General features: G+C 41.3%; 1 protein-coding gene across 2 annotated transcripts in view; it reads left to right on the top strand.

Moving 5' to 3' along the window:
* Positions 1–15,272, top strand: part of KLF9 (KLF transcription factor 9) — a 33,080-nt gene extending 17,808 nt beyond the window's left edge. For both annotated transcript variants that reach the window (XM_072992203.2, XM_072992202.2), the window contains exon 3: positions 10,189–15,272. In XM_072992203.2, coding sequence (XP_072848304.1) covers positions 10,189–10,418 — 230 coding nt within the window. In that variant the 3' untranslated portion in view covers positions 10,419–15,272. The remainder of the gene's footprint in view (positions 1–10,188) is intronic.
* Positions 15,273–16,823: the final 1,551 nt, after the last annotated feature.

Genomic DNA, 16,823 nt, shown 5'->3' with positions numbered 1-16,823 from the left:
AAGACGGGGTTTCACTTAACTGGGGCTTATTTGGGGGGTAGGCCTTATATTATGAGCATCTTGAAAAATCATACTAGGGTTTATTTTCAGGTTAGGTCTTATTTTGGGGGAAAACGGTATAGATATCACAGCTGTGATTCAGCTGCTTTGTCCATTCAGGTTACTTTTATCATGACTAGAGATCTGGATATTCATATACGAATATGACTATCCCTCCCCCACGGGTGGAGATAACGAGGGTCCAGCCCTATGGAGCCAGACTGTCCACTCACAATTACACCACTGTCACGAACTGCATGGAGCCTTCCTATCCGTTGCTCGTGATAGATTAGCCAGTCCTGGCAGAAGGCGGGATGATGATCCTCTCTGCCAAGTCGCAGAGTGGCTAATCCATCGCAAGCAATTCAACAATAAGAAGGCTCCGCACAGCTCACGACTGTGGCATAATTGTGAGTGGACAGTCCGTCTCTATGGGGCCAGACCCTCATTATCTCCACCTGTGGGGGGGATATTCGTATCAACATATGAATACCCCCCCATCTCTAATCATGATTTTCCTGCCATTCCTAGGAGCAAAGGTGATAATAGCTCAGTGAGTTAGAGTATGTGTCTGCAAAGCCAAAGATTGAAGTTTGATTCCACAGTGTGCCTCCTGGGTAGACTTGGGCAAGTTGCACAGTCCCAGGTCATTCCCAGGAGAGAGTATTAAACCCCTACTGAAGTACTGGACAACACCAGCAATCTGTATGTTAGACTGCACAGGGAAGCCATTGAAATCCATAAACATAAGCAGAACTTCAGCAGGAAAGAAGAAGGCCGAAAACTAAACACGGCCTGGTGCTCCATTCTGAAAAATACAACCTACAAAAGGTCGGCAAACTCTACCCAGCCACAAGGGCCAGGGATCATTGCACAAAAAAGACCAGCTAACGACACCCATCAATCACAGTGACAGATAATATCTCCCTCCTCCCTCCCTTATCACAACAAAAACATGCTGATCGCCCTATCTCCTGAAAAAAGACAAAAGCTGTTTCCCACAGCTATGAATACTCAACTATCCAACAAACACCAACAGAGCATGGACAGAGTTCCTACTCCAGTCCTCTGAAGATGCTGGCCGCAGAGACCGGCGAAATGTCAGGAAGAACAATCTTCAGAACATGGCCAAAGAGCCCGAAAAATCCACAGCAGCCCTTCTGAATATGTTGTACCTACTAAATCCTGTCAAGGTTGCCATACGTTGGAATCAACTTGATGGCACATTATTAGAGATGGACATGAACAGCTGGTTTGGTGGTTCAGTGGGGTTTGTTTCTCAGCCGAACAGCTGAACCATAGTTCAGTGCCCCACTCTCTCCAGCGGGCATCCACTCAGTGGCAGCATCCTGCCCCCACCTTCTCTGGGTGCTGCCTGTGAGTGGGCACCCACTAGAGGGGGCGGGGTGCTGAACTGCAGATCTGTTGCTCGGTTGGGAAACAAATCCCACCGAACTGCCAAACCAGTGGTTCGTACCCATCTCTACACATTATCATCAATATTATTTGGGGGGATCTTAACATGCTGGCAGCATTTACTTTTTTTGGCCTAGCCTATTTAAAAGTATTTGCTTTAAAATACGGATTTACTTGGTACTCTGTGAATTACTCACAATATGCTCCCACTACGTCTGTCCACTTTTCATACTTCAAACTCCTATCACCAATACACTGCCTTCTTCTATAATCTTCTGTTTCATCTGTGAATACCACCACTGCCAAATATATTGCTTCCCCCACAATAATTTTTGTACTATCCACCCCTGTTTCATTACTCCACCCACCATTTTTGTGTAGTGAAAATGCTCATCTGAATGCCTTGACTGACTTGTGCAGAAATAACTGCATAAGCTCCAGCTGGCACTTCTAGTGTGTCTAGATGTTGAAGGCCAAGGCAGATTAGCTAGGGCAACCTTTCCCAATATTGTGCCCTCTAGTTGTGTTAGACAAAAACTCACGTCATCCCCTGCCAACATGGCCATGTTTGGCTGGAGATGATAGATATTGTAGTGTAGTGTAGCACAAATGAACGATGCCAGAGTGAAAAAGAGTGGCCCTAGAGTTGTCTAATCAGCAGAAGGCAATAGAGGTGATAGACAGAGTGAAGATTCCATGTACAGATTCCATGGTGCAAACCAAGTGTTTCTGTACATTCAGTCTTAGTACTATGAACCAAGGTACTGTAGATGTTTCCAACTGTTTGTTTGTTTACCACTGACTTAGTACAAAGCACTACTTGCAGCAGTTTACAAGACAGTGAAACAATAACACATCCATGTTACAAACCAACATTAAACATCTCTTAAGTGAACAAATACAATAATTAAGAAGAGACCCCCAAATGATGATTGAATCAGGGAACCTATTTTACTCGGGACTGTGGATTTCCTCTCTTTAGTTCTCTGCTCTACTGGAGGAGCGAGCCTCTTTGGTGTGCCCAGGAGCCAAATGTTCACCTCCAGCATCCCCCACAGGGAGCACCAGGTATGGGAATAACAGAAACCACACTGAAGGCAAGGGGAGAGAAGCTGACTAGATATCCACTTCGGATGTGAGGAGGCTTAGGAGGCCCTGGGACTTTCTCCAAGCAAAAGATATTGCTCAGGAGGCTTTGGGAAAGGGGGGGGGACCCAGTGTGTTTCTTTTGTAATGATTTGGGGGGGGAATTTGCCTTGCGGGAGACACAGGGGACTCTTTGGAGCTAAGGGACAGTGCATGTGGCCCATTGCACTCATTTCGCCCACATCTGCTTTACGGGATCACTCAAGTTCTGCTTTATTTTATACAGTTTTATTTGGCTGCAAAAGTAAAACTGTTGTTGTTTTTAAAGTAAGATTTGAAGAGAAGAGAGGGAAAGAGTGTGAAGAGTAAGACAGCACAGTTGTGTGGGTGTAAGTAAATAGGAGCGATACGAGAGAGGCAGGGCATCTTTTTCAGGTCCTGCCAACTTGTCCTGGCACCTGTGCAGTGATGCTGCTGGCACATGCCATGAGTCCATTGTTTCAGAGAACATCACATCACTTCCCACTGAAAGAGCCTGCGTGGAAACATCTTTTCAGCTGCTATCTGATAAGCTTTAGGTTGCTGGCATGTAATTTGGGACATTGAGAGAAAAGGTCCTTTTGTTCCTCAGAAAATCCATCTGTGTATAAAGAACAGTACATTGAAGCCCATAATGTTCCTTTTTCTTGTTAACATATAGCTTCCCCTAGCTGACGTCTATTAAAACTACTGTGAGGCTTTCTCTATGAGTCATTACTTGGTTAATTTTATTCAGTGCAGATGTGGGGAACCTGCTGCCTTCCAAACATTTTTGGAATTACAAATTCCATTATCCCTGTCCATTGATACCCCTGCTTTAACAGTTGGTGAATAAATGAAATTGTACACAGAGTCCTTTTACTGCCTGCATGAATGAATGGAAATGTACACATAGTCCTTTTCCTTGCTTGTCTGTCTACTAGAGGATGGAATGAAACAATCCCTTGATGATCTTCAGCACACTTATCAGTTTGGCCATACCTTCCAAATATGAATCATCCTAAATGGCTAAACTGTGGCCAGACTGAATCTTAAATTGATGTGTTTCAAGACAATAGCAGTTTGTATGCTTCCCCAGATGTCATTGGACTGTAACTCCCATCAGTCCAAGACAGGATGGGCAGTGCTAATAAATTAGGGAGTTGCAGATTAACACATCTGGAGGATTATTTGTTTCACCCACCCACCCACTGTTGCTATAGCAGAGGGTCATAACTCTGCCTGGCAACATTAATCTTGAAATTGCCTGTAGAAAAGTGAGTGTCAGGCTCTCAAAGGAGGCCTGTCCAGGCTCTGTTGTGGTATAGTTCTCTGAAAGAAAACCACTAAACAGCCTTCTGAGATTTGCCTGAGATGTTTTGATAACTGAATTTAACCAAAAAGGAAATGGCAGTCACTATCATATTCCTTGTTCCCATGCAGCTACAACTAACAACATTAAAAATTGAAACTGAAAGCATTCAGAATACAAAAATCAATATCAACATGCATACCACCAGTATCAGTGGTGACAAATGGGGAGGGAAAAACCCTTGAAACACAAAATGGAGCATCAGGAAAGTAGTGTTTTGGGGACTTAGATCTGAACATTCATTGTTATCCTGAAATAGGCAATCAGATCTAAGATTCGATTCAAGCTTGTTTGGTTTTTTTACTGAAAGTTGCATTCATATGCCTACTAGGTTTTTCTTCTCCAAATCGTGTTGTGAAACCATACAAACCTTCACAGTGTTTGGGTGTGCAGGCAGTCAATAGTCCTCCGGATAACTAATGGCATGCAGTTCCCAATATCTTACCACTGATTGTGCTGACAAGAGTGGGTTGGAGCTGCAGTCCAGCAATCTTGTAAGGGTCACAAAAAGGCCATCAGTGATCTAGAACCACTGTGTGTCTGCCTCTATTAACAAAAGGGCTCGGTATTTTCTTTGAACTTTTAATTTCTCATTGCACCATTACTTAAACTTCAGTAACATTCATTATTATGAAAAAATAAGTAATCACTCTTGTGTACCCAAATGTACAAATATACATAGCTCATGAGAACCAGTTTACCAGATACATTAATGCTGAGTTGTCTTTGTCTTCTCCTTTGCCAGACGTTCAATATTCGCTTGAATTTAGACAGCTGCCAGAATTGATAGCTAGTGGGCTCTCAGGTTGCCTCCTATATTCATTGGCTGAAATCCTGTTGTGCAGCTTCATGAGCACAGTGGTGATGATGTCATTCATGGCAAAACACCAACAATTAAAAGCTTCCTCTGGCAATTTCAGGGTACGTGCACCTTTGTGGCACCGTGTATAACTCATACACCCCCTGAAATTGCCTTGAATCAGTGGTGATTTGTCACAATGAGGTCATCATTATTGCACATGTGGAACTGAGCAACAGGATTTTAACCAATGTTTGTAAGACTGTTCATGTTAGTTTCTTTGTTAAAATAGATTTATACGAGTATTATTTCCCTACAAACTACAAATGTTTACACAAAAAGAAATGAAACACAATTATAAATAGTAGAAGACATATATATAAAACACAATGGTCTTAGAAAAGTTAAATCCTCACAGTTTTGGTGAAATCGTCTTGATTTTACAGTCCTCCACAAACAACAGTGACTCCAGAGCCTTCCTACCTTATTCTAGGAGAAGGTTCCAAAGCTCTGGAGCTGTTATTTTGAAAAACTGACTTTTTTGCCCACTATCATCCAAATTTATTGTAAGGAAAGCACAAATAGCAAGATAGAATAACTTCAGTTACCTCAGGGGCATTTATTTATTTTATTATTTTGACTTATATCTGCCACATAGTGTTTAGAGCACTTTCTGGCTGGTTTACAACATAATTATGCAAAAAAACACATTGTCCTCCAGTAATCTAGGTACCAACATTCCCTATAAATTTCCACCAGCACTGAACAGGGGCCTCACACTATGCATGGGGGAGGGGGGTATTCCAGCAGTGATTGGAACCAAATAGGCATCAATGGCGGCACTGAGGCAGCTGTGTGCAACCGTGCACCTGTGCAGCGTAGTGAGAACATTGCTGGATACTAATTTTATTGACCTCCGAAGGATGGATGGCTGAGTCAGCACTGAGCCGGCCACCCAAACACATTGGGATCGAACTCAAGTCATGAGAAAGATACTTAACTGAAACACTGCAAGTTTAGCCACTGTGCCACGGGGCTCACTTTATGATAAAACAGTCATTGGTTTACAACCATTTTCAATTATAAATAGATACTTTGTCCTAACTTGGGTTTCTTGTTGAAATTTAATTAAATAAACATTTAAACATATCCAATACAGATTTTCTGTTATTTTTAAACTACTGTAGTTACAAGGCCATTCAAGTTGATTCTCTGGCCAAAATCCTGTTGCTTAGCATAGTAAATCACACTAGACCAGGCCCTTTAAATCACTAGGGATTTAGTGAGTCAACTCTTCTGTAAGTTCTATTGATTTAAATGGGCCTACTCCTAACTGCAGCTTACTATGCTAAAGTAAGTCACTGTTACAGTAGGCCCATTTGAATCAATTGAACTTATGGAGGAGACCTGACCCACTAAAGCCCCGTTCGTTCAACGGATGTATACTACAATGCTAAACAAAAGGATTTTGGCTGTTGTATCTGTTGCCATAATCACCAAGAATTTAAGAATAAAAAATTGGCATCCATATCTGTGTTTATTACTTTCAGATTTCTTTGGGAAGAACATAAAAGTGTCCCCATCCACTTAGAATGACAGGGCTGACAATATTCAGCAAACCTGATATTTCACTTTGATTCCCAGTCATCACAGCTTTCGTTTTGTTATTTGTTTTTAGGAAAATAAGTTTTGAGTCCATAAGATTTTTGAACGTCCTTTCAGAATATGTATGTAGCACTTCCTCATGGATGCATGGAATCTGAGGCCAAGTAGTCACATTGGCATGAGATGCTGGGAGTTTCATTCAGAAAAAGTAACTTTTCTAATCTCTGTCTAAAAAGTACACACGGAATCCCACCCGCTTGTCAATATTTCTGTTCACTTTTCGGCTCACTTCATCAAAAGATGCTTCTCTGTGCTGCTGTCCTTTTAGTCATCAGTCTTCCATTGAATCGAACTAGGAAACCCATGTGGGGTTCTGAAGTCCTGTTCAGATTCTGCATAGATGAAGGGGCTCTGGATAGGCATAGCAAGCTGCAAACTCTTCAGCACATTTTCCATGCTTTTTCAACCCACTGTCCTCTCGCCTAAGTTCCACTTATACTCAAATTCCATTTTTAGTGACAAAGAAGCTTATATGCATAGCTTGAGATTTACATAATGCATTTTGCTCTCTGTCATACCGGTCATGCACATCTTGCAGTTCTGCAGAGACGGGACACTTTAGGAGCTTCAATGTCTACCTTTTCTTTGTGTAAGTTTCATTGGATTCGGATTTGGAATCAGCATTTTCCACTGTAGTCCCGTCCTCTCCACTGGGTTTGAAAGGGCTGAGAGTAGTGTGTGGGTACAAGTATCAAGCAAGCTATGTCATATTCACAGATCTGTGATGTGGATGTTTTAGTTTTTATGAGACCAGTCTGTAGGAGTAAAACAGTTGTTTGCTGAGGGTAAAATGGCTGTGATAGCAGATGTCATGAGCTGTCTGCGTTTTGCTTGGGAAACGGGTGGGTTTTGACATGCAGTCGTATCAAGTCCTTCTTGGTGTTTTGAAGTAATTGGCTGGGGCTGGGGGTGCGGGAATGGAGTTACATTTTATTAATCAAATCAACCAGATTAGAAGTTAGAGCAGATTTATTTTTCTCTATTTATTTGGAATGTGAGTCCTTTTCAGTCTCATTCCTCACAGCTACAGTTGACTCTATTAAGATGCCAAGTGAGAGAGATTTAGCAGACGGGTACATACAAAAATAATTAATCACATCTTACAAGCTGCTGGTGTGCATGAAAGGGAAGAGGGAAAGAACACTGACACAGGTTTGTGGAGATGATTCATTGAAAACTAAGCCGTCCTTGTTCTCAATCCTTGGCTCGTACCACATGGCAACCGCCCAGATGCAATATTCTGAAGACCTTAACAGTACACACTATTCCCACCAGCATTCCAGCCTGCTTCTGCATTTAACAACAAAAACCATTCATCTTTGGCAGATATTGGGGGAAATATATATGTTCGGGTGAAACAATGAAACCCTTAAAGTCAGTACCCTGTTTCCCCGAAAATAAGACCTAATATGATTTTTCAGGATGCTCATAATATAAGCCCTACTCCAAAAATGAGCCTCAGTTGAGTGAAACCCGTCCGTCCACCCTTGTGCAACAACCAGAAGATGACATGACTGTATTTGAATAAATGTAGATAATAAAAGAAAAAAATAAAACATCCCCTGAAAACAAGCCCTACTGCGTTTTCAGGAGCAAAAATTAATATAAGACCCTGTCTTATTTTTGGAGAAACACGGTAGGACATGGAAGGATTTAGATGGCAGACTACCCTGATAGCAAACACATACATGAGGTTTCAATAATCACCCTCCTGTTCAGGGTAAAAAAACAACAACAACACTCTTCTGTAATCAGAGTCTTCCTGTGGTTTACTTTTAGCATCCATATTTTTAAAAAAATCATGTGAAAATTTATTTTGAAGTAGCCCCATAGCAGCGCAAGGATTGCAGCTTTAGACCTAATGGGTGTATCAACCATACAATAGTGCACCGCTATGCACACTTAAATTCCCTTGTGAATATAGAGATATATGTGATGTATAACTCTGCTGCCTACATGTTGATGCAGAGGGCATCTGTTAAATTGGTATGTCATGGTGGATCATACTTTCAAGTATATTGTTTTTCCGATCTGTAAATCTAAGAACTGATCTTGCTGTGTTTGCATGCACAGAATTTTGAAATGCTGAGATGGTTCCTACTTGGGCAGGAAGAGACAAAACTTTCTGAAGACATGTTGCTGCCCAAGACAGACAGGAATATTGTGCCCCCATCCCGGGCCTTTCCATGTATACCAGCAGACCAGACTAGCCAATTGACCTAATTTCAACACTGGCAATGAAAAGATGTCCTCTACCTCTTCTGAGGGCAGAAGGATAATGGAGACACTGGAGGACAAACTGTGGTGGTACACAAAGTTAAGCTGTCATGTGAAAGAGAGGAGCAACCAGGCAAATCAGGAGATTGGGGGCTACGTAAGGCAATTGCCTTCATCTGTCTAATGGTAGGGCTGTGCCAGCTTGTATGATGATCCTAATAATGCTGTAGAAAGAAATGAAAACCTTTTTCTGTAGTTATTCTGGTGATGCTTTCTGTTAATATGAGACGTACAGTATCTCCTTTGTGGAAGTCTGGCAGGCTAGGTTTGTCTCCTTTATTTGTGCAGATCTTTGTTCACATTTCATGTTTACTGAGACATATTAAAAACAATGCATTTGAGGGAGAAAGTACCTCTAGAACAAATAACAAAAAAAAAATATTAACCTGTGATAAGTTGTTGAAAATCATAACATCCTTTTCCTTTGTTTCTTGCTCTAACTCACAAATCAGAATTGTTGTTAGAGCTGAGGAGCTATAATGACTTTTAGGCTTTTGGACTTCATGTTTAACAAAGTAACTAGATACGCATGAAGAGTAAAGTCCTTGGTGCCCTTCTGATGTAGCGCCATCACCTGTGATTTGCCAAATTTAAAGGCAGCAACTGTTGGGCAGAATCTTGTTCTATTGGAATGTAATAGCTTCACAGGCAGAGTGCTTTGTATCCACCATTTGATTTCTCTCTTGGCCGTTACACAAGCAGGAGAGTTCCCTGATCATAGCAAAAGGGCTTAGTACTGGAGATTTCTGCTGTTGCTGGGTTGCTATTGGAGCTAAAGGCACCAATGAGTTTCCCATTCTTTTGAGCTACACAGATAAAAAAACCCAACTATCTGAATATGAATGAGAAAAGCTGTGGCTCGATAGTAAAATGTATAGTTTTTAACACTTGGTACAAGTTTAGCTGCTCGATAGCATATGACCAAACTATACATAATAGATAGTCCATTACTAGAAGGAGGAGATCCTTAAAGTGCTGCTTGTGTCTGACTATCTCACATCAAGAACTTTTCCCACCTTCCAGAACTTGCTTGGTTTTGTGATTGCATGTCAGGCCAAAAGCATGTTGTTCTTTGCAAATCGGATTTCTCAGATGCGAAGGACTGCCTCAGTCATGACTCTTGAACACTAATTGCGACTTTAGTGCTAATGACAGAACATCTGTAACATATAATTCAGCCCTTGCAGAGGAGAAATGGGAACCTCTGAATGGAGTGTTGTGGAAAGCTGTGTATTTGGCACCTATTGACCATATTTGGTTATTTGGTGTATCTTGACCGGCTTTTCATCAGAGGGCTTCCCCTCATCTCATTTGGATATTCAAATTCAGATTCTCGATTCTGTTAACACATTTTGAAATGATTGTACTATAATGTGTGAGCCACCATGTTGTTTTGTTCCCAGCGCTACCTAATTTTTCTCAAATTATTTTCTCTATTGAAAAATAAATGAGCCTCAGCTGTCACATTTCTGTTCCTCTCTTGTAATCTTCTCGTGCTTTCATTTCCATCCTGCAGGTGAACGACCATTCCCTTGCACATGGCCAGATTGCCTTAAAAAGTTTTCCCGCTCCGATGAGCTTACACGGCACTACCGAACCCACACTGGGGAGAAGCAGTTTCGATGCCCCCTCTGTGAGAAGCGGTTCATGAGGAGTGACCACCTGACAAAGCATGCTCGGCGCCATACCGAATTCCACCCCAGCATGATCAAGCGATCGAAAAAGGCCAGCTCTGCCTCCTTTTGAACGACAGACTGCAACTGGAGGAGGTGGAGTAGGAGGTGCCCCCTCTTGCAAAAGGCGTAACTGATCAGCACAAAAACGTCCACCACTGTACAGTGATATTCCCCTACTTGCATTTTAAAGCACATGTAGCTGGAAGTTAAAAGATTTAACATTTCTGTCCCATCCACCCTGCTATGCTACCAACAACAGTCTTAAATCAGTGGCTGATGGGTGGGAGTGGGGAGGGGGGGCCGTGTGGGGATCAGCAGAAATAATGCAACTTTTTATATAAAGAATCAACACTGGTGTATATATGTCTGACTGGGTGGTTTGACCTGTGACACCACAGTAGTGATTCCAAGCTCTTTGTGATTGCTGTGTCATGGACATGTTTTGTTGACTAATGTAATGCTGCTTGTATTTGAAACAACAACAAAACAAAAAAAAAACACAAAAATGAGTAAAACCACTTTCCGTCTCACCTCAGTATTTCCATAAACCAGGCTCCATGGCACATTGCTAGAAGGTTCACTTCTCTTCCTCAGTAATTCATCCTGTTCAAGACTGTTAAGAAAAAAAAACATTACATCTGTTGTTCATATTGCCTGATTGGTATACAAAAATGAAAACACAATGAAAGAACGAAGCTGAAATTTATACAGAAGGAGACCTGTTCAGTGTAATCAGGTCTTTTTTTTTTTAATGAGCTACACTTTTGAATATAAGCTACGCTTTTTTTCACAGAAAAGATGCATACAAACCAATCACCAAGCAAAAAGGAAAACAAGGAATAAGCCCGTATCACACATACGTGGCTCTGCAATTTACCTGCCATTGGTGGAAAATAACAACACCACAAGCCACCCTGAAGAATCTGGCAGAAGTGTGAGATCAAAACATTTTTTTTCCTCTTTCAGCTGTTCCTAGACTTTCATCTGAGAATTGTATACCGTACTGTACTATATGAATACCACTAACAGTGCTTTATTCTGCTGTGTTTTGTTGGAATGAATGCATAACAGCAGCTACCATCTTGATAAGCTACCACTTTTCTAAAGGTTTTTCCCCCCCTTAGGACTGTCTCCCTCTCTCTCTCTCAATGGTGCATTTTCTTCGTCCACTTGCCAGATTCCTGTATCAGCCAATGGGAACTATGTGCATTTATGGAGGGAGCAGACCTCTTCCCCACCCACAAAGCATTCTCTGTGAAAATGGAGATGACCATTCATTTTTAAAACCTACTTCTCAACAGACTTCTACCTTTTTTTTCATAAATTGCAGCTGTTGTACAGAGTCTGGAAAGAAAACAACAATAACAATTAAGTAATCAAAACTACCATGCAGGAGGTATGTAAAACTTTCATAAAAAGCTTTGCCACTACGTACCTTGCAGTCTTACCCTCTGTGGCAGGTGTGACACATTTAATGATAATGGCAATATTTCATCTGTTTAAAGCAGGAGCAAATAGATCTTTTTGGGGGGGGTGGGGGGAACCTCTTGCATCTAGCCAACCTGTCATCTTTGTTAATGTTAAACGCATGACCCTTACAAAGGTTGTAATGATGGACTTTCCTTCCCCCCATCTCTTGTTATGGTGGAAATTATGTTTACAGACACCCCCAACAACCCCAGAAACATTGTCCTAGTCTTTTGTTCTTTACTCCTCCTTCGCATGAAGGAAGAATAGGTGCAGCTGTCATGGCTGCATTGTGAGATATATCTATATATCTGTAGATAAATAAATAGATATATCCGTATCTCTCACAGTGCAGCCAGTGGGATTATACCAGGATCTATTTGCCCCATCTTTGTAAAGAATCTGTACATATACAACTCTTGTAAAGTACACCTGCAATGACAGTATCTCCTTGTTTCACCTGATTTTAAAAAAAAAGCTAGCTTCCTAGAAAAATAAAACAACATCTCAGAGAGTAGAATATTCTACAATCGTCCGTGGCTTCCAGCACTAGAACTCAGTATGCATCTTGCATTTTTACCTATGTGGTTCATTATAAAACCTGTCTATGCGAAAAGAACGGCTTCTAAATAAAGGTGTTAGGGGCAAAGAACAATCTATGGCATTTCAAAAGGAAAAAGGGATGCGTTTTCTTCAGTGAAGACATGTCAGGAAACCAAGCACACTTTCTACCTCCGTTTCAGCTTCTTGAAACGTTTGTTTTATGATAAACCAAAATTAATTTCTGGTGTCCAAAATAAATCGTAGGGACATTTGTTCTTCCTTATAAAAGTAGATAGCCTCGCTATTTCTATCGCTGTCATATAAAAAATATTCTGCTTTACCAGTACTGTTAATGCTGCCTTGTTTGATTAGGGTGAGGACCATGTGGTAGACCAGCAGCTCCCAAAAAATACACGTTATTCTAACTGTCCTCCCCTTCTCTGTGAGACCAGTTCTTCAGAGCATAAACTCTCGGGGAAACCCTATCAATTCAACAGTCACTGGAGCTATACTGTTGCTCTGAGGAAAGCCAAGTGCAGTGTTAACTGAATAAAGTCAGGATGCTGAATGCAGTTGTACTTCATCTTTACTACGAAGCAAGGTAGAGGCACACGAATGACACCTCCTTCATAAAGAATCAAGTCACACAGGCACATGTAAAGCTCAGGTGTGGTGACAGGGTGGTTAAGGCACTTAGCTTCCAGTCCCATTGGATGCAGTTTCACACTGCATGGCTGCCTCCACCCCCACCTGGAGGTTGTAATTCTTCTAGCCCCGTAGACCTTGACGGTCTAAGGGAGGCAGAGATAAGCTTTGCCTTAACCATGCCAATCTAAAAGCCTGAGTTAAGACTTGGCTGTGCCCTAAAATGCATTTATGCACAGCTTGTAGGCAGAATATATTTTAAAAGAAAGAAGGAAAAAAATCACATAAATTATTCCTTTTATTCATTTAAAAAATTATGTGCAAAGGCTATCATGGAATGTATAACTTTAGGCTTAGGCTTATTCTCTCTTAATGATCTTCCATCCATTAATTTCCCCCCAAACAACAGCCAAAAATAAATCCAAAAACATTTAATATTCAAAATCGTGTAATACTATTAATCAGCCTTTTTGCTAAGCAGGGCCTTCTCCACCTGTGTTGGACTACGCACCCTTCTAGCTGGGGATGATAGGAAATGTAGTCTAACAGACCTGGAGGGTGCCAAGTTATGAGAAGGCTACTCTTAAATGTTACTATAGAGAAGTGTGCAAGGCTACTTTGTTTATGGTGGCAGGGTTCATTTTTAGCACGGCCACAGGGTTGTCGTGAGTAGGTTGTCTGACTTGTTGCCGATTGTTTTTGCATGTTTTCACTCATGGTGTTGGGTAAGGGCAACAAGACATCTAGTTTGCTAACACAAACTGTTACCAGATAACCCATTCACTACAAGCTGCATGGCTCTGGTTTTTTGTGGTGGAAGAACACTTGCCACCGTGAGATCTTCAGCAGGGCCAGTAGATGCACCAGCCCTTTGGGCCACAGAGTGACACTGGACTGCTTCCTACACTACTTTGAATAGATAAAGGTGTGCATAACCAGGTCTTAAATGACTGAGCTACACGTTCAGTGGCAGGCATTTTTTAGGAATCTTGGATGCCACTTCTCTGTCGGGAAGGAAAGGATGAGTTACAGAAATAGTAAATGGAGTGCTGCTTAAATATTCCCCGCCCACCACTGTCTCTTGTCCAGAGCTTGGAAATGCTACGTTGGGGATGGGGTGGGGGTGGTTCTAACTTCTGGAATCCTCCAGCCATTATGAAACACACACATTTCCAAGCTCTGCTTTTGTCGGAGCGGGCTTATTTTAACTAAGCTGAGTCAAGCAGGTGGAAATTGGGGTGGGTTAGAGACAAAATCTGCTACAGGATGTGTGTCGTCCTGCTGCTTTTCTCTGGCAAGCAGTGTCCTTTCCCTGCATCAGAGAAGTGGTGTCAAGGCTTTACAGACCTATGATTGCCAACAAACATGTAATATGGCCCAAATACAACCACGCAACTGCATTGTGGGAAAAGTAACTTACATGCCTGTGCCCCAGAAAAGATGTGTAGGCCAAGTCATTGGGAGGGTCATGAATCCACTCTTAGAAGCATAAGACTCTTTCTTTGGCTGTACTTCTCAGCACACACATATTTGAAGACAAGTTTCACAGAAGTCAGTGGGACTTGTTTTCAAGTAATATGATTAGCATTGGGGTGTAAGTCATGCTTCTTAGGAGTCTTCCAAAAGTAACATCAGGCGCTGCCCAAAGTTGATTAACCACTAACAACAACAAAGGAATTAAAACAACTTTCATGTTGGTGTAAAAGCAGACGGTGAATTTCATGTGCAAACTTCACAGTGCCGTAAAATCAGGCATAATCTTGTTAACAAAAGGGAGTTTGGAAAGGGACAATTGCAGCTGTTGAGAAGAAAGCAAAACCAAGTTCTCTGTGAATATATTTGCCACGTTACTCTGGAAATCCGTAAGAGTGCTGACATGAAGGCAGCTCCTCTCCTCAGTTTTGAAAGACCTTCCTGGAGAAGCCATGGCTTTAAACTAGAGCTATACAACATCTTTTGTGAAAAATCTTGAGGTCTTCTACACAGGTCTCTTTTCTGTTTGCTAATGGACTCAGCCCAGTGTGCACCAGACCTCCAATGCTCTTCAGTATGCTGTTTTACTACAGATTAACAAATCTGTAACACTGTAAAATACCAACCTTTACAAGTTTAATCCATTTTATTTTTGTACAGTATTCGTATCCTTTCTAAGTTATTTTGCTGTCCTGTTTTGTAAATCACATGAAATTGTAAAAAAAGAAAAAGTAGGCATAGGTGTTTTTTGTACATATGTATATAAATTGTCCAAATAATAAAAAATAAAAAGAAACATGTTGTTGCTGGGATTATGTTGGGTCTCTGTGTGATTGTACAAAATTTAGCTAGGATGACCATCAGCTACTACAAGAAGCAGTGTTAAACATTCCCTGAGAAGTTGCAGTATTCTCAGCTGAAATGGTAAGACAGACAAAATGGAAGCAAAAGTAGTTTATATGCAGAGGGTGGAAAAGTTAGTTTTCTTGAACTACAACTCCCAGCATCCTCCAGCCATTAGATTATTTTATTTTATTTTATTTTATTTAGATTTTTGCGTATCAGCAATCCCGGGTGGAAAGCCCTGGTAGTTGTAGCCCACAAAAAACAAGTAAATCTTTCCAACAACAAAATCATAAAAGTAACAATTTGAAAGAGTTATGAATTCAAGAAAGAACAGAGACAAATATTAAAAATGGAAAAGAAGGTAACTAAAACCAGCATTAAAATGTCAAGCCACGGTTGAAAATCCAGGGCAAAAGTAAAAACTTCTATTAGCCCAGGATGAACCAAGTGTGGCCCTGATGCTACTTGCCCATACTCCCCAGGGCTGTTTTTGTTGACCTTGGTCCCATCTGATGTCCTTGCTACCTGCTCAAAACAAAATACATAAAAACAAAAACCTCCCCAGCAAAGAATGGTGCATTGCTGGACCCGAGGAGCCACAGCACATATTTTAAATGTGTCTCAATGATCCCATGCAATGTTTGTTTCACTCTTCCTCATGCACACAGTTTTTCATAGCAGGAAATCAACATCTGGCCACTTCATATTGGCTTTGCTCACTCTGGGTGGCTCCTGGAGGATACCTGCAGCAGATTTCCCCAAGTTTTATACCTCTGCTCTGGCCCTAGAGGGGTTGTGTGTGGAGGCTAATCCATTTCCTGGGTGCTACTGCTGACAAGATTCATTCCCCAGTGGCCAACCCAGAAGACAGAAAACAGCTTGACTCCGATAAACATCCTAATTTTCAGGCTTCTTCATACCAAAAAAGAGGCAGGCTTTCAAAAAATGTGGCTATGGTCCTCCGGCCAGCGTGGCCTTTTCTGTTCAACATAGAAGGGCCCGGAAGGTGAAGTTTTGAAGTTTTTGCTGCTTCAGCTGTTTATTGGATGATTTTGCAAATCATCTCTAGTTCTTTGCATAAGTGGCTGCCTCTGTATTGGTAATAAATTGCAACTTTCAAAATTCAGATACTTTCCTACTACGCATGGATTTAGGCAAGAACACACACGGGGAAGACTTAGAGACAGGTACGGTATATGGAGTGAATTCAAGAGCTATTTCTAATTTGGAAGTCAGTACTGTATGTGATTAGGTGGCGGAATACAAATAGATGCAAGTTATTTTGAGCTCCACAAAATTACATGAAGTCCTTAAACTGATTTCAATGACTATAGTCAGTAGATTTGCTTGATAACACATCCAATTCCTAGTAACTTTTAAAGATTCCTTATAGCTAGAATGGACAACTTTTGACCTCCCTGATGTTTTTGGACAACAACCCTTCTTGGTCTTCACAAGGGACAATGGCGACTGGAGGCCAATAATATCTGGAAAGACAGAA

The sequence above is a fragment of the Pogona vitticeps genome, chromosome 2 (assembly GCF_051106095.1).
Source record: "Pogona vitticeps strain Pit_001003342236 chromosome 2, PviZW2.1, whole genome shotgun sequence".
Classification (NCBI taxonomy): Eukaryota; Metazoa; Chordata; class Lepidosauria; order Squamata; family Agamidae; genus Pogona; species Pogona vitticeps.
The sequence above is the reverse complement of the archived record's forward strand: the minus strand, read 5'-3'. Positions and strand labels throughout refer to the sequence as shown.